The sequence below is a fragment of the Carettochelys insculpta genome, chromosome 12 (assembly GCF_033958435.1).
Source record: "Carettochelys insculpta isolate YL-2023 chromosome 12, ASM3395843v1, whole genome shotgun sequence".
Lineage (NCBI taxonomy): Eukaryota > Metazoa > Chordata > Testudines > Carettochelyidae > Carettochelys > Carettochelys insculpta.
The window spans coordinates 44622482-44649638 of NC_134148.1; the positions used below are offsets into that span (position 1 = coordinate 44622482).

A 27157-nucleotide genomic window follows, 5' to 3' on the forward strand; every position below is an offset into this window, starting at 1 on the left:
TTCTTCCTAAGTGGTGTACTTTGCATTTATCCTTACTGAATTTCATCCTATTTACCTCAAACCATTTCACCACTTTGTCCAGATCAATTTGAGTTATATCCCATCTTCCAGAGTACTTGTAACTTTTCCCAGCTTTGTATCGGTTGCAAACTTTGTGAGTGTTTACAGTAAAGTACGCAAGGATTCCATTTCATGCGCCCTCGTGTACCCTGGATTTTGTGTAAGTGGGGGTTCAGCTTTTTTCCTAGGGGAACACACATTCTGCAGCCAGGGAAGCTGCCGAAAGGTAAGTCCTGTGGTGGGGGCAGGGGGGCACCTGGGGAGGATTAAGCCTGGTGGCGGGTTGGGGCCATGGGAGGTGGGCATGGGGAAGCTAAGCTTGCAGCGGGTTAGGGCTGCAGGGGGACAAGGGGTGGAGTTGAGCTGGAGCCCTGCTCTGGTGGGGAGCTGGGCCGCAGGGGGTTTGAGCTGGAGCCGGAGCCAGGTGGGAGGGGGAGGTTGGGCCAGAGCTGGAGCCGTGCACAGTGGAGAGCCAGCAGGTGGGTTGAACTGGGGCCAGGGAGGTTGAGCCAGAGTCGTGCCTGAGGGGTGGTGAGCTAGAGCCAGAAGCGGGGATGGGGGATGAGTAGGAGCTTTGCGCAGGTGGTGAGCAGAGCTAGGGCTGTGCGGAGAACAGGGGAGGGACGGGGGTGGGGAGTGTTGAGCCAGGGCCACAAGGGAGCGAGTTAAGTGTAACTGGAAATTGCACATTTCCAGGGTTTACTGTAGGAACTGGGGGTCAGCCATGTAAGAGCGGGGTCATGTACTCTAGGTTTGCATACTCCAAAACCTTACTGTATTCTCTATGCCTTTATCTAAATCACTGAAGAAGATATTAAGGTGAACCAGACCCATAAATGATCCCTGATGAACTCTTCTTGTTATAGCCTTCTAGCATGACTATGAAACTTTAATAACTAATCTCTGGGAATGGTTATCCAAGCAGTTAGGCGCCCACTTTATGGTAGCTCCACTTAGCTTGTATTTCCCTAGCTTCTTTATGAGAAGGTCACATAAGACAGTATCAAAAGCCTTACTAAGGTCAGAATATACCTCATCCACCGATTCCTCCCTATCCAGAAAGCTTCGTTTCCCTGTCAAAAAACTACTAGTTTGATTTGACACTATTTGTTCTGGACAAATACATGCTGATTATTCCTTATCACCTTATTATCATCTTCTAGAGCTGTGTCTACACCAGCCACGTTCCCTTCATGGTAATGGTACGGTATGGGGCATGGTAATGAGTGAGGTTAGAAGATGCTAATGAAGCGCTTCCATGAATATGCAGCACCTCATTAGCATAATGGTGGCTGCAGCGAATTGAAAGTGCCGCTTTCGAACCACGCATCGCCCATGTAGACGGGGGCCTTTCGAAAGGACCCCCCCTCCAGTCTTCGAAAGCCCCTTCTTCCTAACACCAGATAGGAAGAAGAGGGTTTTGAAGACTCAGGTCTCCTTTCAAAAGGCCCCCGTCTACACAGGCAGCCCATGATTTAGAAAGTGGCACTTTCGAATCGCCGCAGCCATCATTATGCTAGTGAAGTGCTGCATATTCACGACAGCGCCTCATTAGCATCTTCTGACCCCGTTCATTATCATGCCCCTTTCAAAAGGAAGAGGCTACTGTAGACACAGCTTAGGTGTTTGCAAATTATTTGCTTAATTACTTGCTTCATTATCTTTCCATGTAATGAAGGTAAACTGACCAGTGTATAATTCCCTGGGCTGTCCTTATTTCCATTTTTATAGATTGGAACTATATTTGTCTTTTTTAAGTCTACTGGAATCTCTTCCATGACTTTTCAAAGATACTTGGTAATGGCTCAGGTATCTTCTAAGTCAGCTCCCTGAGTATTCTAGGGTTTATTTATTCAGACCCTGGTGACGTGAAGAGATCTAACCTTAGTAATTTTTAATTTTTTTTCTCTATTCCCTCTAATCCCACCTAATTTTCACTGGCACTCAGTATGTTAGCCATACAATCACTACCACTCTTCTTGGTAAAAATAAAAATGAAATCATCAAGCACCTCTCCCATTTCTACATTTTCTATTACGTTTTTTTCTCCTCAGTGCATAATGGGCCTACAATGTCCTTCGTCTTCCTCTTGCTTTTAATGTTTTTTTTTTTTTGTTTTGTTTTGTTATCCTTCATGGCTACATCTATACTAGAAGCATCCGTCTACAGACATTACTGTCAGAAGAGATGTTGACAAAACTTCTTTCAACAGATTGTGTCTACACATAAAAGCAAATTGATTTTTTGACCCACTTTGTTGACAGAAGGGCTCCCCAGATCATCTACATGGCTTTTTTGTTGACAGTTTCTGTCAACAAAATGCATTTTGTGTGTAATTGCTCCGCGAGTTTTGTTGACAAAACTCTCTAGTGTAGACGCAGCCTATGACTCTAGATAACTTGAGCAAATTTTATGCATTGTCCTTTTTATTTTGTCCCTACATACTTGTGTTATTTGTTTATACTCATCCTTTACAATTTGACCTAGTTTCCACTTTTTGCAGTACAGTAAGGTACGCAAGGGTTCCGTTCCATGTACCCTTGTGTAAACCTGGATTTTGCGCAAGTTGGGGTCTGGCTTTTTCCCAGGCAGAACACATGTTCTGCAGCCGGGGAAGCATTTGAAAGGTATGTCCTGGGCTGCGGGGGGCAATTGGGGATGGTTAAGCCTGGCAGTGGGTTGGGGCTATGGGAGGCAGGCGGCGTGGGTGGGTGGGTGGGTCTGTGTGTCGGTGAGCTAAGCCTGGAGTGGGTTAGGGTTGCAGGAGGGTGAGGGGTGGAGTTGAGCACAAGTGGTGAGCTGGGCTGAGGAGGGTGGGGAACTGAGCTGGAACCAGAGCCATGCCTGGCTGGTGAACTGGCTGGCGGGGTTGCACCGAAGCTGCGTGGGCCAAGGGGGTGGGTGGGTGCACAGCTTGTGAGCCGTGCGGGGTGGTGGCACCAGAGCCACACGGGGTGGAGGGAGGGCAGGTGGGCAGCTTATGAGCCAGTAGGGGGGTTGCGCCAGAGCTGTGTGGGGCGGGCGGCCAGGCAGCATGTGAGCTGGCGGGGAGGGGTCACACTGGAGCTATGCGGGGCGGGGCAACTTGCAAGCTGGCAGGTGGAGATCCCACCGGAGCTGCGCGGAGCGGAGGGGTGGCTTGTGAGCTGGCATGGGGGTTGCGCTAGAGCCACGTGGGGCAGGCAGGCAGCTTGTGAACTGGCAGGGGGATTGTGCCAGAGCCGCATGGGGTGGATGGGCAGCTTGTGAGGTGGTGGGCGGGCGAGGTCACACCGGAGCCGCACAGGGCGGGGAAAGGCAGCTTGTGAGTTGGCAGGGGGTTGCACCGGAGCCCTGTGGGGCGGCAGGGGCAGCTTGAAACAGAGCCGCTTGCAGGTGGTTTAAATGGGGCTGGGGGGCTGGTTCAGGGTCAGATGCATAAGAACAGGGTCGTGCACTCTGAGTTTACGTACTCAGAGACCTTACTGCACTTATTTTTGATTTTTAGTTCATTCAAGGTCTCCTAGTTAAGCCAGAGTGGTCTTTTGTCATACTTCCCTCCCGCCCACGCAGTGGAATAGTTTGTTCTTACACTCTTAACGTCTGTTTTAAAAACTGCCAACTGTTTTTCCTCTTAGACCTGCTTCCCAGGGGATCTCACCTACCAACTTCATGAGTTTCCTCAATTCTGCCTTCTTGAAATCCATTTTTTTTATTTTTCTGTTCTCCTACCATTCCTTAGAATCATGAACTCTTGCCATTTCTTGATCACTTTCACCCAAATTCACTTCCACTTTCAAATTCTCAACAAGTTTGCTCCCTATTTGTCAAAATCAAATCTAGAACAGCTTCTCCCCTATTAGCTTTCTGCCCTTTCTAAAGGGAAAAGTCTCCGATATTGTCCAAGAACATGGTGGATAATCTAGATCCTGCTGTTTTATTTTTTCAAAAGATGTTTGAGTCATTGCAGTTCCCCCATCACCACCAATTCCTGTGATTTGGATTATTTAGTTAGTTGTTGAAAAAGAAAAAGAAAAAAAGAAAAAGAAAAAGAAAAAGAAAAAGGCACATACACCTCTTCTTCCTAGTTAAGTGTTTCGCAGTAGTTACCATACCATGACATAACTTTTTTATCATTTTATCCTTACCCAGAGACTTCCAGTGATCTCCGATTTCCATCTTAACCCCACTCCAAATTTATATATTTCTTTTTAAACATATAAGGCAACACTTTCTACCTTTTCTCTATTTGTCCTTCCTATTTGTACACTTCTACATCAATATTCTCGATATCCGATCAAGACTCTGTGATGCCAACTATGTTGTAGTTGTGTTTATTAACTAGCATTGAGTTCTTCCTGCTTATTCCCCATACATCTCATATTAGTATATAGACATGTAAGATAATTATTTGATCCCCCTGCACCAGTTTTGCTTGTGTCCCTAATCCCTGCTATAACCCATGCGCCTCTCAAATTCAGACCCTTTGATTGAGTAAAAGCGTTAAAGCCCTTCTTATTGAAAATAATCAAAATACAAAAGAAATTTTGTGAGAATAGTGTTCTTCAGGATATTTGCCACACAGAAATTTTGATTCACTTATATCATTTACTTTTAAAAAAATCATACTATTTTTGAAATGCTGAAGGAGAACCTAAAATGATAAAATGTTCCTATTAAAAATTACTCTACATATTTTGAGGTGAATTTATTACAAATGAGTTAGGAACTTTATTTTTTCACCTAGCATTTTATTTTACCTAGTTAAATTTAAAGTTTATATTTTCATTTTTAGAGGTTTTTTACAACTTCTAAATGGTGTGACTTTTGCAAAAATGCTTACCTGATAGGCAAAGGCTTGTGGTGAATTGTCAATTATGATCGTTTTTGAAAGATCTCTACCAAGGATATTTAAATCCTTTATATAATTTCCTTGTACACAAACACAATGCTCACGGAAAAGTCGATGCCTATGGGTTAAAGGAAAATAATGATTAATTTAGTAACTAAAAAATATGTTGCACAGGGAAAAAGAAAATTAAATGCTACTGAGTGTTATGGAAGTTAAAAATCTTAATTTTTCCTTGTTGATGTGGTTAGCTCTTTCTAAGACCCCCTTTTATAAACTCTCTCTCTCTTTTAGGACAATCTTTTATCATCAAAATTCTTAGCAAATAGGCAGACCTTATAGTCAAGTACTGCCATGCCTTAAAATGAAACTTGGATGTTTCTCTGAAAATATAATGTTTAAAACCAAAGACAGGGATTAATAAATTATGTATTTTTTGTCTTTAAGATGCAGCATCTGGTGGTCAGTGAGCTCCTGCTTTTTAACCAGTTTTCCAGATGAGCTGACGGAAGCATACAAGGAGCTTCAGGGATTTCCCAGGGTCCCACAATATGCAGGAGCTAGCCCCTCAGTGGAACCCAAGATTCTCATGGCTTCCGCTCCTTTGCTCTAACCAGTGGAGAACAGTCTCCCTATCCCTGTACATAACAAAATAGAAAGTATCAGTAGAAATGTCTTCTGTGGAATGCTACCTGTGTTCGCAATTAATCTATTTCAGTTATAAGACCCTGAGAAAAGCCTCATGGCCAAAACATTCCATCAGCTGCTTTTTTCCAATTGCCCTGCTGCCATTTAATTCAACTGAGAGACACTGTATAATCATTAGAAACAATTGGATAGTGCAAAAGAATTCAGGTTATTTAAAGTAGTATTAAAAAATACAACTGAAGCTTCATCACCTTACCAAATACAGAGTAATCAAATATAGGTTACATTAAAATTGTATCACAATGAAAAATGCATTTTTCTAAGCTTTATTTTTAAGATGGTCTCCCTAAGGCTGTTCAAACAATTTAGGAAATCTGATTACACTAATTTTTTTTTTTTAAAAGTTGTATATGAAATGTTTAATTTCACAAAGGGGTGGAACACCCACTGTTACTATGGAAAAAAATATGCTGATGGCTCAGCAACAAATAATTTGATATGTAGATTCTGAGTCAGATGTGTGGCATGCGTGACAAGTTCCCTTTAGGCTAATGTCAAAACTAATCAAGCCTTCATTTCAGCTCTTCACTAGCAAATGAATCATAAGCGTGGGTCCAGCTCAAATTCTTAGAACATAGTTCAGATGCACCAGCCATTTCATGATATCTATTCTGTCCCAATAAGTTTAAAATTGCATTCGAGCTGTAAAAATTAGAGCTGTAAAAGACTTTTTGACAGAGACTTTTTAGGTATTGCATTAGTTGTTCCCATAAAGAATGAGATAGCTATGTAACTTCCCACACATAAATGTTACAGAGTCTTTCAATACTTATAATTCCTTTTTATGTTATTCATATTTGTTTATACTTAGAGATATCCATAAAAATTGAAATTATAATGCTGACAAAACGAGACAAGCTGCATCTAGAAAATTGGTTTTGGTTTCCTAGAAAGAATTTAAAATACTATTATTATTGCATGTTAAGGAGGATACTGGAAAAATGAATAAAATAGTAGTCAATCTGTGAATAAACAACTTCTTAAATGGTACAAGAAATATGTCCAGATTCCACACACCAATGCGAAAGATCTATTCAATAGAAACTTGCACAGTTTAAGTTCTATAAACAAATTAAAAAAAAAAACACTAGCGTATGGCTAAGGTTGGTAGGATTAGCTTTTTATCAGTGAATGTCTGTAAATGCTGATTTCGACACACACAAACGAACAAAAATTTGCATGGATAATAATTAAAATGTAGACAGGTAAAGAAAGAAACATGTTGCTTGAGAACTTGTTAGAGCTTGATTTAAGGGTATTTATTTTGTATATTTTGACATGTGATGTTGACAATTTTAGTTTTTAACAGTTATAAAACTTTCTGACTCTTAACATCTATCATGAACTTGCTGAGAACCCTATTATCTGACTTCCGCAAAATCACCTGCAACCGTGAAAACTTAAAGAAAAAGGCTAAAAAGAAACAGATATCTCTGTCAAAATTATAAATATATATACAGTAAACTTTTTCATATCTGGCATTCTATCCTCCAGAACTCTCAAATAGCCAGCATTTTAACTGTAAGTAAGTTTTAGTTATGTTTTCCATAAGTACAATAGAGTAAAAGTAAATACAAATAAATACAACAAATACAGTATAAGTTTACTACTTTTGTTGGTAAATAAAGTACTCTGCATACATTTGCCTGTTTCTTAATGGCTAATCCTGTTTCTCTTTAGTGTTATGCATTGCAAGGTACACCTCTCTATTATCCAGAATATTTGAAAATCTGCCAACCTCCTGGACTCAAGGCTGTCAGATATGAAAGAGTTTACTGAAAAATTAAATTCTGCCAGGCCTTAATATAGCTTTAGCTTGAGTGCAGAATCTCTACACTGTAAAAATGTAAGTATTCTCCTTATTATTACTATTAGGTCATATAAGTGCTCCAATCACAGACAAGGGCTACGTCTACACGTGCCCCAAACTTTGAAATGGCCATGCAAATGGCCATTTCGAAGTTTACTAATAAAGCGCTGAAATGCATATTCAGCGCTTCATTAGCATGCGGGCGGCAGCGGCACTTCGAAATTGATGCGCCCTGCCGCTGCGCGGCGCGTCCAGACGGGGCTCCTTTTCGAAAGGGCCCCGCCTACTTCGAAGTCCCCTTATTCCCATAAGCTCATGGGAATAAGGGGACTTCAAAGTAGGTGGCGTCCTTTCGAAAAGGAGCCCCGTCTGGACGCGACGCGCAGCGGCGGGGCGCGTCAATTTCGAAGTGCCGCTGCCGCCCGCATGCTAATGAAGCGCTGAATATGCATTTCAGCGCTTCATTAGTAAACTTCGAAATGGCCATTTGCATGGCCATTTCGAAGTTTGGGGCACGTGTAGACACGGCCAAGGACTGCTGAGCTGTACATATACAAAATAAAAAGACAGTCCCTGCTACAGTGTGCTTAGTATTTACATGAAAATATCAATTAGGTAAAATGCTACTATAATACTGATGTTTTATAAAATATTTGGATTAAAACAAGTTGATAGTATACCTTTAAAGCCTTGAAGTAAATTATGCTTGGTGTCCCATGCTCTAAAAACAACAGGAGAAAACCTGATCTCACTGAAGTGAATGGGAGTTTTTCCATCTACTTCAATGGGGCTGGATTTCACCTCATGTTTTTTCCACTAACATGATGCAAATGAGAACTTTACAAATGAACCTTTGGACACAGTATCTTGCACTTCCTAGTCACAGAAACATGGAAAATATTTATTCCCCTTAGTACAGCTACAACATTTTGGATGGATCCTTCAGGATTTCCCCTTTTCTCCTGCTTTAACTTTCCCATTCAAAAATCTACCATCCTTCCAGTTAACGAACACAATGAAAATCCCTCCAACAACATTTTCTGCTCTTAAACAATTCAAGACAGTCCCCTATATCATAGGCAAGGGTTCAGGTAACAGAGACTAGGACACCAATAAAACTAAATAATTTTGTTACCAGAATTACAAACAATGCTTGAATGAAAGACGCAAGATATTTTGTTTCTGCAGATAACGGATTTAAAATTAATTTTATAAGTTATCCTTTAAAAAGGTCTTAATTTAAAATCTCATCAAATAATGAATGATTTTCTGCAAAAAACATTTTGTTTTCTTTATTCTCAGTATTTCATTGATTTTTGAGTCTATATTGTACTACACTTGTAATGAGTTACTCTCAAAGATGTATGATGGCTCAAGGAATATATATATTTCAACCTCAGACTACAGTACAAAAATGGCTATGGTTCATATCCCTAGTTTTCCTTGAACAATAATTACATTACCTTACCAACTCTCATTTCCCGCTTCATGAATGCACACTTAGTGCATAAGGCACATTATCACAAAGAAGTGAACATGTAAGGATTGATTTTTTTAAAATTATAATGTCATGAAAAACAAAATGGTTAGTTTAACATTAGATGTTTACACTAGTTTTTAAATCAAGTTTACCTGACCAGTTGCTTTTTAGGATCTAATATGTTCAATAACTTGTCTGCGTACACCTTCTTAGAAGCAGTAAAAAGAATGATCTGTAAATTAGAGGGGAAAAAGATGCATCATTATTGCATTATTTAGCATCAAACAAATGAGTATATAGAATAAAAAGAAATTTAAGGATGATATTTAAGTATTATTACCTCATAAATCTGAGACATACGTTCCAGGAATTCTCTGAAGAATGGCCTTAATCGCACATAAACCTAAGGAAGTAAGAGAGAGATTTAAATAAATAACACACATAGATTCAAAGTGGCTTTACTGTAGGGGCAGCTGAAGCTATAGACAGTCTGTACAAATTATTAAATAAACAAACCATCATTATGAATATACTGAACATAAATGACAGATTACTCATACAGTAATTTGCACTCAAAAACGTTTCAACTAACTTGTGAACATCAGTCAACTCTTCTATGAGTGAAAAGGTAAAAGAGTAGCAACTGACTTACTGGAAAACAATGCAGCTAGAGATCATTTTAAAAATACAGGAACAAGGTAATTTCTTAATTAAAAATTGTATTTTGAAACTCTTTCTGCTTCAGGTTCTGTCCATCACGCAGCAGCTACACATTAGAAGAAAATGAGTGTCAACATTTAGTTAGCCTTCTCAATGGCCTTCTTCTGTTAAGAATTACACATCTGATACAGCAACAAAGGGTCCTGTGGCACCTTATAGACTAACAGAAAAGTTTTGGAGCATGAGCTTTCGTGAGCACAGACGCACTTCGTCAGATGCTGGTCCTGGAAATCTGCAGGGCCAGGTATAAATAAGCCAGAGCAAGGGTGGGGATAAAAAGGTTAGCTCAGTCAGCAAGGGTGGGGCTTACTACCAGCAGTTGATCTGGAGGTGTGAACACCAAGGGAGGGGAAGCTGCTTCTGTATTTAGCCAGCCATTTGCAGTCTTTGTTTAAGCCAGAGCTGAGGGCGTCGAATTTGCAGATGAATTGTGGCTCAGAAATTTCTCTTTGGAGTCTGGTCCTGAAATTGCTTTGCTGTAGGACAGCTACTTTTAAGTCTGCTACTGTGTGGCCTTGGGAGGTTGAAGTGCTCTCCTACGGGTTTTTGTATATTGCCATTTCTGATATCTGATTTGTGTGCGTTTATTCTTTTACGTAGAGACTGTCCAGTTTGTCCGATGTATACAGCAGAGGGGCATTGCTGGCACATGATGGCATAAATTATATTGGTAGATGTGCAGCTGAATGAACCCACGACGGTGTGGCTGATCTGGTTAGGTCCTGTAATGGTGTTGCTCATGTAGATATGTGGGCAGAGCTGGCAATGAGGTTTGTTGCATGGATGGGTCCCTGAGTTAGAGTGACTGTGGTGCGGTATATCGGTGCTGGTTAGGATTTGCTTCAGGTTGGCAGGTTATCTGTGGGCAAGGACTGGTCTGCCTCCCAAGGCCAGTGAAAGTAGAGGATCATCATTGTCCAGGATGGGTTGTAAATCCCTGATGATGCGCTGTAGAGGTTTTAGCTGAGGACTGTAGGTGATGGCTAGTGGTGTGCTGTTGGTTTCTCTCTTGGGCTTGTCCTGTAGTAAGAGGCTTCATGGCACACGCCTGGCTCTGTTGATCTGTTTTTTAACTTCCTCAGGTGGGTATTGCAGTTTCACGAATGCTTGGTAGAGATCCTGTAGGTGTTTGTCTGAGCTACAATTCATCTGCAAATTCGACACCCTCAGCTCTGGCTTAAACAAAGACTGCGAATGGCTGGCTAAATACAGAAGCAGCTTCCCCTCCCCCTTGGTGTTCACACCTCCAGATCAACTGCTGGTAGTAAGCCTCACCTTTGCTGACAGAGCTAACCTTGTTATCCCCACCCTTGCTCTGGCTTATTTATACCTGGCCCTGCAGATTTCCAAGACCAGCATCTGATGAAGTGAGACTGTGCTCACGCAAGCTCATGCTCAAAACTTTTCTGTTAGTCTATAAGGTGCCACAGGACCCTTCATTGCTGTTACAGATCCAGACTAACATGGCTACCCCTCTGATACAGTATGTTAGAAGCTAGTAAAGAAGTTCAATCAATTCAAATGCCCACGGCTCACAAAAAAATACATATACCTAATACTTCTACTCAGTAAAATATTGTTATATAAAAAAATCATAAAAGGAGACCCAAAATCGGACAACTTTTCTATTCTCCCACCCCACTAACCTATATCATAGAATCATAGAAGACTAGAACTGGAAAGGACCTCAAGACGTCACCAAGTCCAGTCCCCTACTCTCCCGGGTGGGAAAGTTAAACATCAAAAGTATGCAAGCCAGAAATGGCACACATTTGCTCAAATAAAGGCTAGAAGAAATACTTACAACATTGCATTTAGAGATGTGTACAATTATCTACTTGAGAAACACCTGATGAATGCTACAGACCACTTCACAGTCAAATGGCAAACCATTAGTGTTTCCCAACATAATCTTAGCTGTTGCATCTTAAACATGACAGAAAATCTAAAATTGAATTCAGATGATTATTTTTAGACAGGATTTTAAGGTGTCATATACCAGTGCATTGTGGTGCTGGATTTTACTACTGGCAAATGGCAATTTCTACCACAGGTTGAACCTTTCTCATCTGGTACCCTCAGGCCGTAACTGTTGCCAGATGAGAGAATTTGCTGGACCACGTGAGGTCAATATTGTCTAGCACATTACCAACACTTCCACTGCTTACTGGGCTCTTAGAAGACATTTAGTGGTAAATTACAGCTAAATAACAGCACAGAACACTGAGAGCCAGGACTCATGGCTGGAAAAATAGTTTAGGGGACCACAGTACACTTGGCCACACCATGATGAGTGGTCATCCAGGTAACAAAAATCATGCTAGATTACAAATGTTGCTGGACAAGAGAGTTGTGGATTAGAGAGGTTCAATCTGTACCTCTAAGTAGGGATGAAATACTGGACACCAAGATCAGGGAGACCACCAAGGGGCTAAAAGGAGGATGTTGTTCTTTGTTTACCTTTTTCACAAACTTGTTTGCATACAGAGTTGCAGCAGTTCAACTAAAGGTGTTATTTTAAACCAATTAGTTAAACTGGTACAAAAAAGTGTGCAGGAACTTTTATTTTGATGGAAATAGGTTCATATGAAATGTGAATAGGTTCATATTTATTTACCCTGAAGTAAATTAAAACTTTAAGCTAAAGTGAAATAAGTCACTCTTGCACAAAAATAAGAGTGTGTACATAGAGTTTGTACTGACTTTAATAAACTGGTATGGTGTGTGCGCGCACCAGGCCTGAGTACTCAGAAGGAAAAAATACAGAACTCCACAAGTTAATAGGAAGTTTCATATCATCACAAAGTATACCGCAATGGATCTTGGTCTTCTGATGGAAGTATATGCTTCTTTACCACTAAAGAGATGATCTTACTTGAACATAAAACTTACTACAGTATTTGTCATGAAGTGAATTAAGGCTGGGTAAACCCAAAGTTTAACATTTATATTAAATTAGGCAACGAAGTTGAATAGCTCATACAGCTGACATCTACTTTAATTGTAGCTGCTCCCCTCAGTGAAAAGCCAGCAGAGAAGTAGCTTCCAGAACTGAAATATCAGGTCATCAACCAAGCAAAAGGACTGACGAAGCTATTGCTGGTGCCATGTGTCTATGTTCATATACTGGTACCAATCATCATAGTAGTAATCAACTAGGTAGTCATCTGTACAGAACTGAAACAAAATGTTTATAAACCTACTGAGTCTAGGATTAAGGCCACTGTCTTCAACAGATGAAAACAGCCAATTAGGTAGATGCTGCCCATTGTCCAGCTACACAGCATAGAATTTATCATGGCGGTGCTAAACTCTGTCTGAGCCAGGGCCTTCCTCCTGAAACGGTGTTTCCAAGCTATCACAGTGCTTACAGTGTGCCTCAAAAATGCCCTGATTATGGCATCTCAGAGTTGCCTGAAGCTCTTGGATCACACAGCTTCATATTCTTATGTAGTGCAGCATGCAAGACTATGCCTCAGACCCCACCAGGCGTGGCTGGCCTCCACACACTTGCCAAACTGGCACCATCTAAACATGGTGTCAGAGCTGCTTCTCTGGTTCTTGCCTCTCGACTGGTGGCTGGATTTGCCGGCAGTTTGTGAGAGCACTCTGTTCTTACAGCCCCTACCATCACTGTTCCAGGTCTCAGATGGATCAGAGCCCAGCTGGGAAGCGCGCTTGGAGCCCCTCAGAACTCAAGGTCTTTAGTCCCAAGAAGAACTCTCTCTATACATTGTGAGAGCGCTCAGGAAGTCTGCATGGCCTGTCACACATGTCTGTGGTGAGAAAAAAAATCTGTTGGTCTCTTCCCGTTCCATTTCAGGAGACAGTTCAATAGTAGGAGTTTTGCATAGCCCATGTGATTCACTGCAAGGCCTCTTATCTGCAAGGAGAATAAAATGAGCTGGCAGATCACCTCAGCAGATCCGTCTCTGATCATCGTAAGTGGTCCCTTCTCCCAGACCCCAAATAAAAAAAACACAGTAAGAGACCTAACAAAGAACCACCATGGCTTAACAGCCATGTTAAAAAGGCAGTGAGAGAGAAAAGGGCAGCTTTTAAAAAGTGGAAGTCAAATCCTAGTGAGGAAAATAGAAAGGAACATAAACACTCCCAAATTAAGTGTCATAATGTAGTAAGAAAAGCCAAAAAAGATTTTGAGGAACAGCTAGCCAAAAATTCAAAAAATGATAGTAGAATGTTTTTTAAATGCATTAGAAGCAGGAAGCCCGCTAAAAAAGCAGTGGGGCCCTTGGACAATAAAGATATAAAAGGAGTGATCAAGGAAGACAGTGCCATTGCAGAGCGATTAAATGATTTCTTTGCTTCAGTCTTCACGGCTGAGGATGTTACAGAGGTTCCTAAATCTGAGCCAGCCTTTTTAGGTGACAAATCTGAGGAACTCTCCCAGATTGAAGTGACATTAGAGGAGGTTTTGGAGTTAATTGATAAGCTGAATAGTAACAAGTCTCCAGGACCAGACGGTATTCACCCAAGGGTTCTGAAGAACTCAAATGTGAAATTGCGGAGTTATTAACAGTGGTTTGTAACCTATCCTTTAAATCTGCTTCGGTACCCAATGACTGGAAGACGGCCAATATAACGCCAATATTTAAAAAAGGCTCCAGAGGAGACCCTGGCAATTATAGACCGATAAGTCTAACATCAGTACCAGGCAAATTAGTAGAAACAATAGTAAAGAATAAAATTGCAAGGCATGTAGAACAGCACGAATTGTTGGGCAAAAGTCAGCATGGTTTCTGCAGAGGGAAGTCGTGTCTAACTAATCTATTAGAATTCTTTGAAGGGGTTAATAAACATGCGGACAAGGGGCACCCAGTGGACATAATATACCTAGATTTCCAGAAAGCCTTTGACACGGTCCCACACCAAAGGCTTTTATGTAAATTAAGCCGTCATGGGATAGGAGGAAAGATCCTTTCATGGATCGGGAATTGGTTAAAAGACAGAAAACAAAGGGTTGGAATAAATGGTAAATTTTCACAATGGAGGGGGGTTACTAGTGGTGTTCCGCAGGGGTCAGTCCTGGGACCGATCCTGTTCAACTTGTTCATCAATGATCTAGAAAATGAGGTAAGCAGTGAGGTGGCAAAGTTTGCAGATGACACCAAGTTGTTCAGGACAGTCAAAAACAAAAGGGATTGTGACGAACTACAAAAAGATCTCAGCAAACTGAGTGATTGGGCAGCAAAATGGCAAATGAAATTTAATGTGGGTAAGTGTAAGGTAATGCACATTGGAAAAAATAACCCAAATTACACGTACAACATGATGGGGTCAAATCTAGATACGACAGATCAGGAAAGGGATCTTGGAGTTATAGTGGATAGTTCTCTGAAGACATCGACGCAGTGTGCAGCGGCAGTTAATAAAGCAAATAGGATGTTAGGAATTATTAAAAAGGGGATAGATAATAAGACAAAAGATATCATACTTCCCCTATATAAAACTATGGTACGCCCACATCTTGAGTACTGCGTGCAGATGTGGTCTCCTCACCTCAAAAAAGATATATTGGCATTAGAAAAGGTTCAGAAAAGGGCGACTAAGATGATTAGGGGTTTGGAACGGGTCCCATATGGGGAGAGGCTAGAGAGACTGGGACTTTTCAGTCTGGAAAAGAGGCGATTGAGGGGCGATATGATAGAGGTATATAAAATCATGAATGGTGTGGAGAAAGTGAGTATAGAAAAATTATTTACCTTTTCCCATAATACAAGAACTAGGGGACACCAAATGAAATTGATGGGTAGTAGGTTCAAAACTAATAAAAGGAAATTTTTCTTCACACAGCGCACAGTCAACCTGTGGAACTCCTTGCCCGAAGAGGCTGTGAAGGCCAGGACTCTATTAGGGTTTAAAAAAGAGCTTGATAAATTTTTGCAGGTTAGGTCCATAAATGGCTATTAGCCAGGGGTAAAGTATGGTGCCCTAGCCTTCAGTACGAGGGCAGGAGATGGATGGCAGAAGATAAATCACTTGATCATTGTCTTCTGTTCTCCTTCTCTGGGGCACCTGGCATTGGCCACTGTCGGCAGACGGGATACTGGGCTGGATGGACCTTTGGTCTGACCCAGTATGGCCATTCTTATGTTCTTAGACATTGCAAAGCTCATTTTCCAGCAGTACAGAACTCCCCAGGTGTGTAGGGGTGATGGGGGCCAGGAAGCGGGGGAGGGAAAGAGGGGGCGGGGCCCTTAGAATGTGTTAGGGATGTACTTGTAAGAGAAGAGTCTTCTCTGCTGTCTGGAAATGAAAAGCTGTACTTGACACAACAGAAGTGTCACCAGTTCTGCTCCCTTCAAGGTCATGGCATCAAGTTCCTCATGGACACTTTCCTTCTCCTGTGGACAGCTCACATGTATTATGAGTTCTTTCCTATTCTGCTCATATACAAGATCCTGCTGAAGATCAAGCAAGTCCAAAACCAGATCATCCCAATAGTTACAGCACAGCCCTATCAACACTGGCTCACCTCTCTGCTGGACTTCTCTGTGGCATCCTCAATCCCACCTCTGCATTCATACCTCATGTCCCAGGTTCATGGTTACCTGATCAATCCAAGCCTCATTTCCTCTCATCTGATGGCTTGGAATCTCTGCAGATAAACCCTGAAGAATTACCATGCTTGAAGCAGGCCTATGAGGTCCTGTTAGGAAGCAAAGTCCTCCACCAGGACCTTGCAAAATGGAAGTGTTTTTTCATCTGGTCAGACCAGTGGGATGTCTTGCCTTTCTTCACCCTGCTCTCCTTCAGGAGCTGGTCTCCCAATTTCATAGAAATTGAGCCATTTCTTTGCCAGTTTTCTATCCAAAGCCACATGTGAACAGGGCAAAGCAGAGACTCTATTCTTGCTGGACCTTACGCTGGCAATACCCTTCTACAGACAAAGGACCAAACCATTCTGGAAATCCACCCAATTGTTTGTAGCAGTTGCAGATAAGACAAAAGATCTCCTCATATCAACTCAAGAGAATCTCATTCTGGGTCACACTGCATATCTGTATGTGTTGCAAGATGTCAGTGTTCCAACCCCCGCCTACCTTAACTGCTCACCCCACAAGGGCACAAGTGGCGTCAGCAATGTTTCTAGAACAGGTTCTTATTCAGGACATTTGCAGAGCAGAAAGTTATTTGTCAGTGCAAAAATTTTCTTTTCATTACACCATCACTCAGCAGGCTGGGGACAATGTCGGATGTGGCCAAAAAGCATTACAGTCAGCCTGTCTGTGCTCTCCAAACCCATCACCAATTCAACTGTTTTGCAGTCACCTACACTAACATATGTGCAGGCAGGCAAAGAAGAAAAATTGTTACTAGCCTTTTCATAACTGTTATCCTTCAAGATGTATTGCACTTGCCCATTCCAAAACATAAGGTCCTACACCTCTTACCAGAATTGTCTAGAAAGAAGGAATGCAGTGGGTACAGGGTCAGCAAGGCCTTTATACCACTTCTGTCAACGAGCAAGCACCTTAAGGCACCACAATGGACACAAGAGATATCGCTGTGGGGAAAAAAATTGGCAACTAGGCTTGAGATGTGCAGACACCTACATAGTAATGCACATGTGCAATACATCTCAAAGAACAGTTATGGAAAGGTTAATAACCATTTTATTCAACATGAAGTGTCAGCTTTTTGGCTGCAGAGCAATCAAGAGCAGACTCCCTTTTCCAGGTGCTTTTCTATGGGACAGGGTCAGGGTCTGATGTAAGCCTTCCCACTTTTCTCCTTGATACAACAGGTCAGGAGCAAAGATAATACTCATTGCCTTGACTTGGCCATGTTGACAGTAGTTCACAGATCTCCTTCAGCTAGTACCTCTCCGCATCATCAGATCTTCTCTCCCAAAGAGGCAGGCAAGACTTCACCCACAGTCCTTTCACCTTCTAGTGTGGGCAATCAGACTTTGATTCTGTCTGCACTTGAGCAGTTATGTTCTTCATTTGTTCAGGACAAATGGGTTAAATATAGGAGGTAGTCCACTAGAAACTACCATCACCTGTAGCAGTCTAGATTTCACGAATGGATGCACAGGAAGTCTGAGTCTACGCATTTAGCTTCTGTTTCTTGTGTTGTGGAATGCAAGATATATTTAAATAATGAAGGTTTATCTAACTTGCAGTTAAAGGTTCATTTGGCAGCCACCTCCATATATCATTCTAGTTGATGGGAGATCACTGTTTGTTTTTGCTTCAGTAAAAGAGATTATTAAAGGTCTGTTAAATGTGCATCTTCCTCTTAAAGACCTTATCCATTCTTGGAACCTCAAACTGGTCTTTCTATTTTGGTGAAATTCCAATTTAAGCCCTTGGATAAATGTTATTTGCATCATTTATCCCTGAAAACAGCTTTCACTTTTGCCATTACATCAACCTGGAGAGCGAGTAAACAGAATGCATTCATGACTGATCCACTACTTATTTCATTTCATAATGACAAAGTAATTCTTGGACCTAATTTTGAGTTCATACCTATGACGATACCTGTTTCAATCAGGTCAAGCTCCCCTATACCTGCAGCTACTTCCTTTGTTTGTCTAAGGCAGGTGCCAGTTACTGGAATCTACAAAGCTGCAGCTTGGACATGAATACATACTTTCCACAAGCAATATGCTCTGGATTTAACTTTTACAGCACATGCTGGCCTTGGCAAGGTGGTGCTTCAGTCCTTATTCAACTAGGTCTCTGTTCCCATTGCCAGGTTAGTCTTAGCACTGCTTACAAATCTTCCCATAAGTTGGAATATGCATAGTCAGAAGAAGAAATGAAGCTAATGCACCTGTAACGTTTGAGTGGCTCTGTATATTCATGCCTATCCTCTCTCACCTCTCTGTCAGGATCCTTATAATATATACTTTTTAGCTTTGCAGTGGAGAGAACTCAGCCCAGGAAGGCACTTCATTCCCATTATAGACACACCTTTGGTGTGCTGGGCTACAGAGTAGAGAGGCAGTGTACATAACACTGTAGCTGATAAAGAGGGTTCTACCACAAGGTGCCACAATACCCATAAGGATGAATATGGAAGGTTATCTCAAAGAATACTGTTTATATATAAGTACACTTCAGTTCTTCAACATATTTGTCTTGTGCATACTCACACTCCTGCCCTTCTTTCACCCTGTACAGTATCTTTTGAGTTTCATGAGAGGTGGAAATGGAGGAGCAGTGGGTTTGTGCCTCCCCTGTATATTCTTGCAACAGAGCACTAGAATATATAGTGTGCTGCTTCTGGCCCATCAGATATTGCTATCTATTATCTCTTATTAAGAGTGCACAGGCTCCCACATATTCTATAATAGAGCATCCATAGGGACAAAACACCTCGAGGAATTCAGTAGAAACACTCTTTTTTCAGTTTCCTAAGTGCATTTCCATACCTAAATATTGATGGATTTTTTCTTTAATTTAAACTTAACTCTGAATGGGTTGGGTTTATAATGCATGGGTCTCAGCTAAATACAACATCTCTGTAAGCTATTTTACATTTTTGAAAGATGTATGAAACAGCAACAGCTGAATTACAAATTTATGTTGAGGTTATTTATTCTGACAAGTATTTAGTTGAAGTTTCTTCCTCTTAATTGGCCATTGTACCCAATGTATGTCAATACAGGCATGGAAGTTAGGTATACTGAACTGCAGATGGTTTTCTTTGTGTAAGGCACATCTGAAGTATTGGCCAATAACTCAGTTTATAGCTTTGATAACCGGTAGAATTTTATAGCTGAGACCTCTGAGAAGCCAACTGCACCTTCTGAAATGATACACTTCTCTCAAGGAGAAAAGGCTTGTTGGTTAGGATCTGAAGTCTGGGGATTTAAAAAACCTGTGGAACTTAACACTAACCACTTTCTACCTATCAGAATTAAGAACTACTCCATTATGCGCACCAGTGACAACTAAGGCTACCTCTATGCTTACAGTGCTACTGGGTTTCTTCCTGGCAGGGGAGTGGGTGGGAGAGGTGTCCATTTGTCCTGGGCTATTGAGATCTGGGCAACCCAGCCCAGTCGGAGTAGTCCAAGGTAATGAACCCTGATGGGGTCAGAAATCAAATGGGAGCTTACAGGGAAACCTTGCAAGTATCACTTTGTGAGTTTAGAAAGTTAAGTACTATTCGAAGTAGAGTTAGTTGCTGGGGGGAAGCCACGTCTGTTCAAACTGTAGTTCTGAGCCAGGTATGAAGACAAAGGAGGGGACAGTATAAATGTGCAGGCTGACATGTGGCCTAGTTGCTGGAGTCAGATCCTTGTTGTGGGATGCAGCGTACTGATGAGACTGGCTGTCATGGTGAACCTGGCTACAGCTAGGCAGACTCTTGACAGTTGAGGAGTCCAGGGTAGCTCTGACAAAGTCTATTCCCTATGCTGGTGTAAGGGTGGACTTGTTTTGGTTCAAGCCTCAGAAATGAAAGAGCGTGAAGGCCTCTTGGTTTATGACCAGACTTAATGAACTGAACAAATCTTGAGGAACCACTTGTCAAAGCACTGAAAGACAATTATTCTCCAGTGGTGCACATGAGTTGTGATGACTGAGAGGACTTCAGTAAAGACCCTTAGGCTAATTGAAGACCAAAGTAAAGAACACAGTACATATATATATGCAAATGAACAGCAGGAAGCATCTGTGCAACAGGTGCATAGTTGTAAGTACAAATCCTATAGGCTGAAAGCTACAAATCACTCCAGAGGCTAGGTCTGAAATTACTGTGGCTAGGGACACCATCTTGAACTGCCACAAAATAATAAAGGTATTCATAATCTTAAGATCTAGTATAGCTCTCCAATGCACCTTGTTCTTAGGGCTCAATATGGTCCTGGAATAGAAACTTCTTCCAGTCAAGTCTAGGGAAAATGGCTCGACCACCCTCAAGAGCAAAAAAAAAAAAAGATTGGACTGCCTACCCCAAGAGAAGGATCCCTGAGGAGGGACTGGGGGAGGATGAAGTTGAATTTTAGAGAGTAGTATGTTGAAACAACCTCCAGTATCTGTCTATCTGATTTAATGTGCTCCCAGGCAGGTAGAAAGTGGGAGAGATAATCATAGGCACTGGCTTCCACTAGGTATAGGGGTGAGCAAATCCCTGCTTGGGCTCAGCCCTGCCCCCTTTCCCCAACCCACCACCTTACTCCATTCCAATCTTGCTGTGCCCCTCAAGTCCCACTCCTGCCCCACCCCTTTTGCTAAGTGTGTCCTGTCTGCCCCCCTTTCCCCAGCACCTCCTGCATACCCTGAAACAGCTGATAGAGGGTGGAAAGCACTGGGAAGGATGGGGAGGAGCTGACTGGCAGTACCAATGGAGAACAGAGGCAATGGAGGGACAGGGAACTGGGTGCTGATGGCTGATAAGCATCTACTAATTTTTTTCCATAGGTGATCCAGGGCTGGGTCACCCAGGGAGCCTTTCCCCAGATGGCTGCTGGAGCAAGTTTAAATGCAACATGGAGTTCCAGAGGTTTGGGACCTTTGATCACATTGTAAAAGTTGCAGTTTGCTCAAGGTCACTGACTGGAATGTTACTGTTAAGGAGGGCCCTTTCTTGTGAGATCTGGGCTCTGTTGGTCTCGTATAGGCCTGGTACTGTATTGATCAGGTATGCTAAGTTGTCCCTATTACATGTATATACATACCAAGGTTAATGCAAAGTTGCCGTGGACTCTCAATGAATAAAGCAAGCTGTTGGTGTCATGGCCAAAGAGCTTAGGCCCTTCCAAAAAGGGGTCCTTTAGCGCATTCTACACCTTTGTAGGATGGCTGTAAACTGGCAGCCAGAAGGTCCTCATTACGACTATAGCTGTCATCGAACACAAAGCTGTATCAGCTGCATCAAAGGAAGACTTCATGATGATCTGACCCTCTGCAATGAGGGCCTGAAATTTTCTTTTTATTCTTGTGGCAGGTGGTCAGTAATATGCAAAAATTTTGCATAATTTGAAGTCATTGTTTGCCAGAAAGGCGTGATGGCTCACAATGCTAAATTGAAACATACACAAAAATAAACACTTTTAACCCAAAATACCCAGCTGTTTAAGCCCCTCTTCAGAAGGGGAGGTGCATTTGAAATGTGTCTGCTGGCTCATTTTGATAACTGTGTTTGCAACTTAGGAGCTGGAAGTGGGGTGTGAGAGGAAAAAAAAACAATTCTACACCCATGGCCAGTATATATTTTTGTTTGCTCTTTTTCAGGTGTGCAAGGGACTGGTATTTATCTACCACACAATTTGGGCTGGTGCCAGCAGTGGCTCATCAATAGGTGAGAAAATCTTATCCTGAGGGGCTGAACGCACGAAGTCCATTAAAGAATGTAGAGTGTCTTTGATTTCTTCCAAAGGAACCTAATATGATCCCACAATTCTTTTTCTGTGCTCTCCAAACACTCTGAAATCATCCATACTGGAAAGTGGTGTGAGTATAATCACTGCTTCTCAGAAAGGAAGCAGACCTTTTGGAAGGTGAAGTCTCCTTAGCCACCAGGTCTAGGACAGCTGACATGGCTGGAGGATTCTGTGGCATCGGTAGCTGGAGAGGTACCACAGGCTACCGGTCAGAATGAAGCTTCTTATGAGAGAACACCGTGTAGTGTACATAGCCCAAGAGTTCCAAAATGCCCATGGTGGAGTTATGTAAAGAAAGGGTCACCTTCAAAGGTGTTCCATACAGGCATGTCATGATCATTTCCTGGTCACCAACTTGTTCTCTTCAGGGAATACCTCCCAGAGAGAGTTGGAGAGGAAAGGATGAATTCATCTCACTCCAAAGAGGTACCCTCTCCCATGTCCAGGGCAGGAACTCCTGACATCGGTACCAGGGCATCATAATGGTTCAAAGGCTAAGGAGCTGCATATGATTGAGTCAGTCCTGAAACACAATGTTTTATACCAGGGTTCAGAAGAACCTATGACAGTTCCAATTAAAAAAAGATCTGATGGTACCATGGAGGAATCCGACTCAGAGGGAAGAACCTGGTTCTTTTACAGCGAGGTAGTCTCAATAGGAGAAAAAGGAAGAGTTACTGCAATTGTGATTCTACAGGATGTAATGTGGACCTGCATTCCACTTCGGTACGTGCACTCCAAACACACCACAACTGGAGATGTTACCTAGCTGTACCCTTAGAGCAGGGGTCTGCAACCTGCAGCTCCAGAGCCACATGCAGCTTTTTAAGAACTTCTTTGTGGCTCCCGGCACTATAATTGCAAAGCATTAGAACAAATTACTCAGGGAAGCCACAGAATCGCTATCATTGAAGATTTTTTAAGAACAAGTTAGACAATTACCTTTCAAAGAAATCTAGATAATACTTAGACTTGTTTCAGTGCACAGGATTGGAACAGATCTATTGAGGTCTATTCCAGTACCACATTTCTATGATTCCAGTCTGTAGTGACTTAAGTAACCATATGATTATGATTAAGGCTACACAATTGTTTTGAAAAGTGAATGGGGACCCAAGGCTGTCCCAAGAGGTGTGGGGCCAAGGACAACCTCCCCCACTACCATAGCCCCTGCCTCTTCCTACCCCTGCTCCATACCACACCACCCACACTCCACTCCTTCCCTCAAGACCCCAGCCTTGCTTTGCCCCAGTCACACAGTAAGCCAAGGGCAAATCAAAGATAAAAACATATAAGCATATTAGACTTTACTATAATGTCTCTTACTTGCACAATAAAGTATTGTCTCATGCAGAGAGGTACTAGGAGTGACTTATGTTTTCAAAGAGTAGAGTGCAGAGAATTAGTCACAATCATAACACACACAGGACTTGACTGTGTCTACTCTCGTGTATAGGAGTAGGTGAAGAGACAATCCTGAGGGGAAATGCAGGTTCTACTCTTGGCTAACCCACTGGGGCACTAGCTGCCTAAATGGTGTAACTCCACTCCCAGTGGTGAATAGAGCCTGGTAAACTTGTTGAAAGGCTGGTGAAACTGTCCCTGCAGTGTGCAATGCCAGAAGGCCTTGAGAGGAGAACACCAACTAATTAAATAATGATTCCTTCTGGGGTTCCTGGTGCACTGCACCATCTCAGCTTGAACCAAGACTTTAAAGCCACAACTATGTACCAGAGCATTTCTGAAAATGTATACCAAAAATTTTGGGCCACTTGTCGGACTTCACACTATTAGCCAATGTTTATTGAGAATAGAAGAATTATTTGTAATTGTAAGTGTCTGAAAATATCAAATGGTTAACTTGGAAAAAGCATACAGCATTTATTTAATTTGATCTATAGCATAAAACAAATTCTTCTAAGGGAACTAAATCAAATGAAGAACTACTGAACTCCAAAAACTGGGCTTTTTAAAGTGGCTCAGAAGACGTATTTTGTATTTTTAAGACAAAAATCAATTATGAACATCAAAACTAGTAGCCATGGAAAAAGTAAACAGATATTTTAAAATAGCTTAATTATGGGGGCCAGTAATTTGCAGGAGCAAACAGAAAAATTAAACAAGATCTGAATAAGTTAGCAAGTTAATCTTCTTTAAAGAAGATTTTTGTTTGGTTTTTTTTTAAACAGAAAACCTTACATTTTCTTAACAAGGAAATGAGGCATTAATGATCATCAGAATAAATTTCAGCCATGTAGTTTTTCCTATGTATATTCCATGTAGCTGTGTGCATCCCAACTCCATGCATGAAAACATGGACAACCCCTGCCACCACAATGTTTCCATGTTGTTACTATGTTATTTTTAAGAGCCATATTTCAACAATAACACAATGACCGTGCACAAGAGGAGTGGCAACCAGTAAGAATATAAATTTTAGTTAAATTTCTAAGGATTTATCATAAACAAGAAGAGGAGAAAATATTCTGCAATGAAGCAAATATTTGGACACAATTCTAAATAGAAATCATACAATTCACTAGACAATCATTAAGACTTTATTATACCAGCTGAATTAAATACTTATTTTAAAATCATTCTTTCCTGTACCACTGAAACATCTGCTTGGTTACCCAGATATCAAATTATGATGAATATTAGTTGCTGAAAGCTGCTGCTGATGAACAGATATGACAATTGAGTCAAGTAATCCACCAACTGTACAGTCTCTCTCAACCAATTAAACCAGTGTGCTCCATTTCACTGTAATATAAGTTTGCTGATTGGCTCACTTACCTGTGATATCACAATGGTCTGAGACTCTTGACATGGCATAGATACATGCCTTGCTTAGAAGTGGATTGTAATTCAAAAAGCCAAATGCTCTTTGCCACTTGTTCGTCAAACTAAATAGTAACAGACAGCAAATCCCAGTGATGATTGAACTTGGTGACATTCTGAACAAAAAGAGCTCTCAGCCACCTTTATAACTGTTGCCATTTCTTCACTTACTCAACAGACATTGTAGGCTTTTGAGTGACTCTCAGAGTGACAATCCTGGAATCTTTTTATACAGATAAACACCAGCAACCTAGCTGAACAAACAGCTTGATCTAGATTTTAATAAAAAGTCAGTGAAACGCTATTTTACTAAAGGAAGCAAGATATATTTCCTGTTAAACTAGACGTCCATCATGCTGCTGTGCTCTATGGGTTTTCCCCTGTCCTTAAAAGAAATGCAGAGGAGTTACAGGGAAGTGAAGTACATTAGCTCACTAATGAACTAAGCTCACTTTACTCAACTATAACGCTGAGTCTACACTTACCCCCAACTTCAAAAGGGGCATGTTAATCAGGGCGACGGGAGATTCCTAATGAAGTGCTGCGGTGAATACGCAACACTTCATTGGGCTAAGTCTCCCCTGCAGCAACTTCAAAGTGTCAAATTTCAAAGAGCTAGTATGCGTGTAGAAGTGCTTTTACTTCTCAAAATCTGAAGTAGCGCATGCTGGCACTTCAAAGTTTGACACTTTGAAGTTACCACGGAGGAGAATTAGCCTAATGAAGTACTGCTATTTACTGCAGCACTTCATCAGTAATCTGCTGTCACCCTGATTAACATGCCCCCTTCAAAGTTGGGGACAGGTGTAGACAAGCCCTAAGAGATCCAAGAAGAATACCATTGCATGAATGATAAACACAGCACGTACTTAAGTTGGTTGTGATTCACCAGGTGAGGAGAAACAGTTAAAAAGTCCAATTTAGATCAAGGCTAAGAGCTCCCAAGCTGACCATAGCTTTGTGGGTACCTACCATAAACTAAAGTCTGGACAACTGATCTACAGGCTGCTGGGTTTGCTGCTCTTTTAGAGAATTCACTGGTGTAGCAGTTCACCAGAATGGGAATGAAAACAAAAAAGCAGTCAAGTAGCACTTTAAAGACTAACAAAATAATTTAATAGGTGAGCTTTTGTGGGACAGACCCACTTCTTCAGACCATAGCCATACCAGAACAGACTCAATATTTAAGGCACAGAGAACCAAAAACAGTAATCCAGGTGGACAAATCAGAAAAAGCTCACCTTGATATTTTTCTGATTTGTCCACCTTGATTCCTGTTTTTGGTTCACTGTGCCTTAAATATTGAGTCTGTTCTGAAGAAGTGGGTCTGTCCCACGAAAGCTCACCTAATAAATTATTTTGTTAGTCTTTCAAGTGCTACTTGGCAGCTTTTTTGTTTTCATAGTATATAGACTAGCATGGCTCCCTCTCTGTTACTATTCAGAATGGGAATGGAAATTCTCAGATACCCTCCTCCACAGCCAATCAGAGTAATGACTTGAACAACCCAGTTATGTTTGGCTGCAGTGGAATAAACTATGTGAAATATCTTCTGATCAGCTACCATAGCTAAAACTGGAAGATTAGTGAGATTGCTGAGCCCAAAAACTGAGTGAACAAAAATTTCTTGACTGAGTAAGGCCTGCTTATAAATGGAAGGTATTCTCTGGATGGAGGAGGGAGCAAGATGACTTAGGGGTGGTGGCTTTACAGCAGAAACCTCTTAACCAAGTAACAAAAGGGAATGTCTGATACTGAGTGCTAATAAATTATAAAATAAATTCAGACACTAGTGCTAAAGAATTTAACATTTACTCTGGTTTTCCAGACAGATGTATTGTGCAATTCAATAGCAACCATATTTATAATCACTTCATTATTGCAGTATTGTTGATGACCAGTTTTGGAACATACTTCAAAGTAAGCTGCTTGCACATCCACTCTCCCACTACTGCAAAAGTACCAAAAAGTTCCTGGCCTTCACTTAGGTAAAGAAATCATAATCATACTAAGCCCAGATCTCTATTTGCATAATTATAAGTGAAGTGGGTATGAAAGAATGAAGAAATCTTGTAGGAAAAGTAGTACTAAGTTTTACTGTCTGTTAGAAAAAAAGACAAGTTGTTTCTGATCACCGATTTCATAATATTTCTTAAAGAGTTTAACTGAAGGTATTAGATCTTCAGAGATTAATAGAAAATATTTTCACAAACTTATTTTACATATCAGGTATTGTTTTTAATGAGCTTAATTGCATTTTATAAATATGTAACAGTATTTTCTTGCCTAATAATTTGTCTTCAACTTTTGCTCAGACATTTACTTCCTCCTTGCCAGCAGGAGGAG

At 41.3% G+C, this 27157-nt stretch overlaps 1 protein-coding gene across 3 annotated transcripts in view; it reads right to left on the reverse strand.

Moving 5' to 3' along the window:
* Positions 1–27157, reverse strand: part of CTDSPL2 (CTD small phosphatase like 2) — an 89037-nt gene that overhangs the window by 8345 nt on the left and 53535 nt on the right. For all 3 annotated transcript variants that reach the window (XM_075007365.1, XM_075007366.1, XM_075007364.1), the window contains 3 exons: positions 9227–9289; positions 9039–9118; positions 4883–5009 (listed from right to left, as the gene is read on the reverse strand). In XM_075007365.1, the coding sequence (XP_074863466.1) occupies positions 4883–5009; positions 9039–9118; positions 9227–9289 (270 nt within the window). The remainder of the gene's footprint in view (positions 1–4882; positions 5010–9038; positions 9119–9226; positions 9290–27157) is intronic.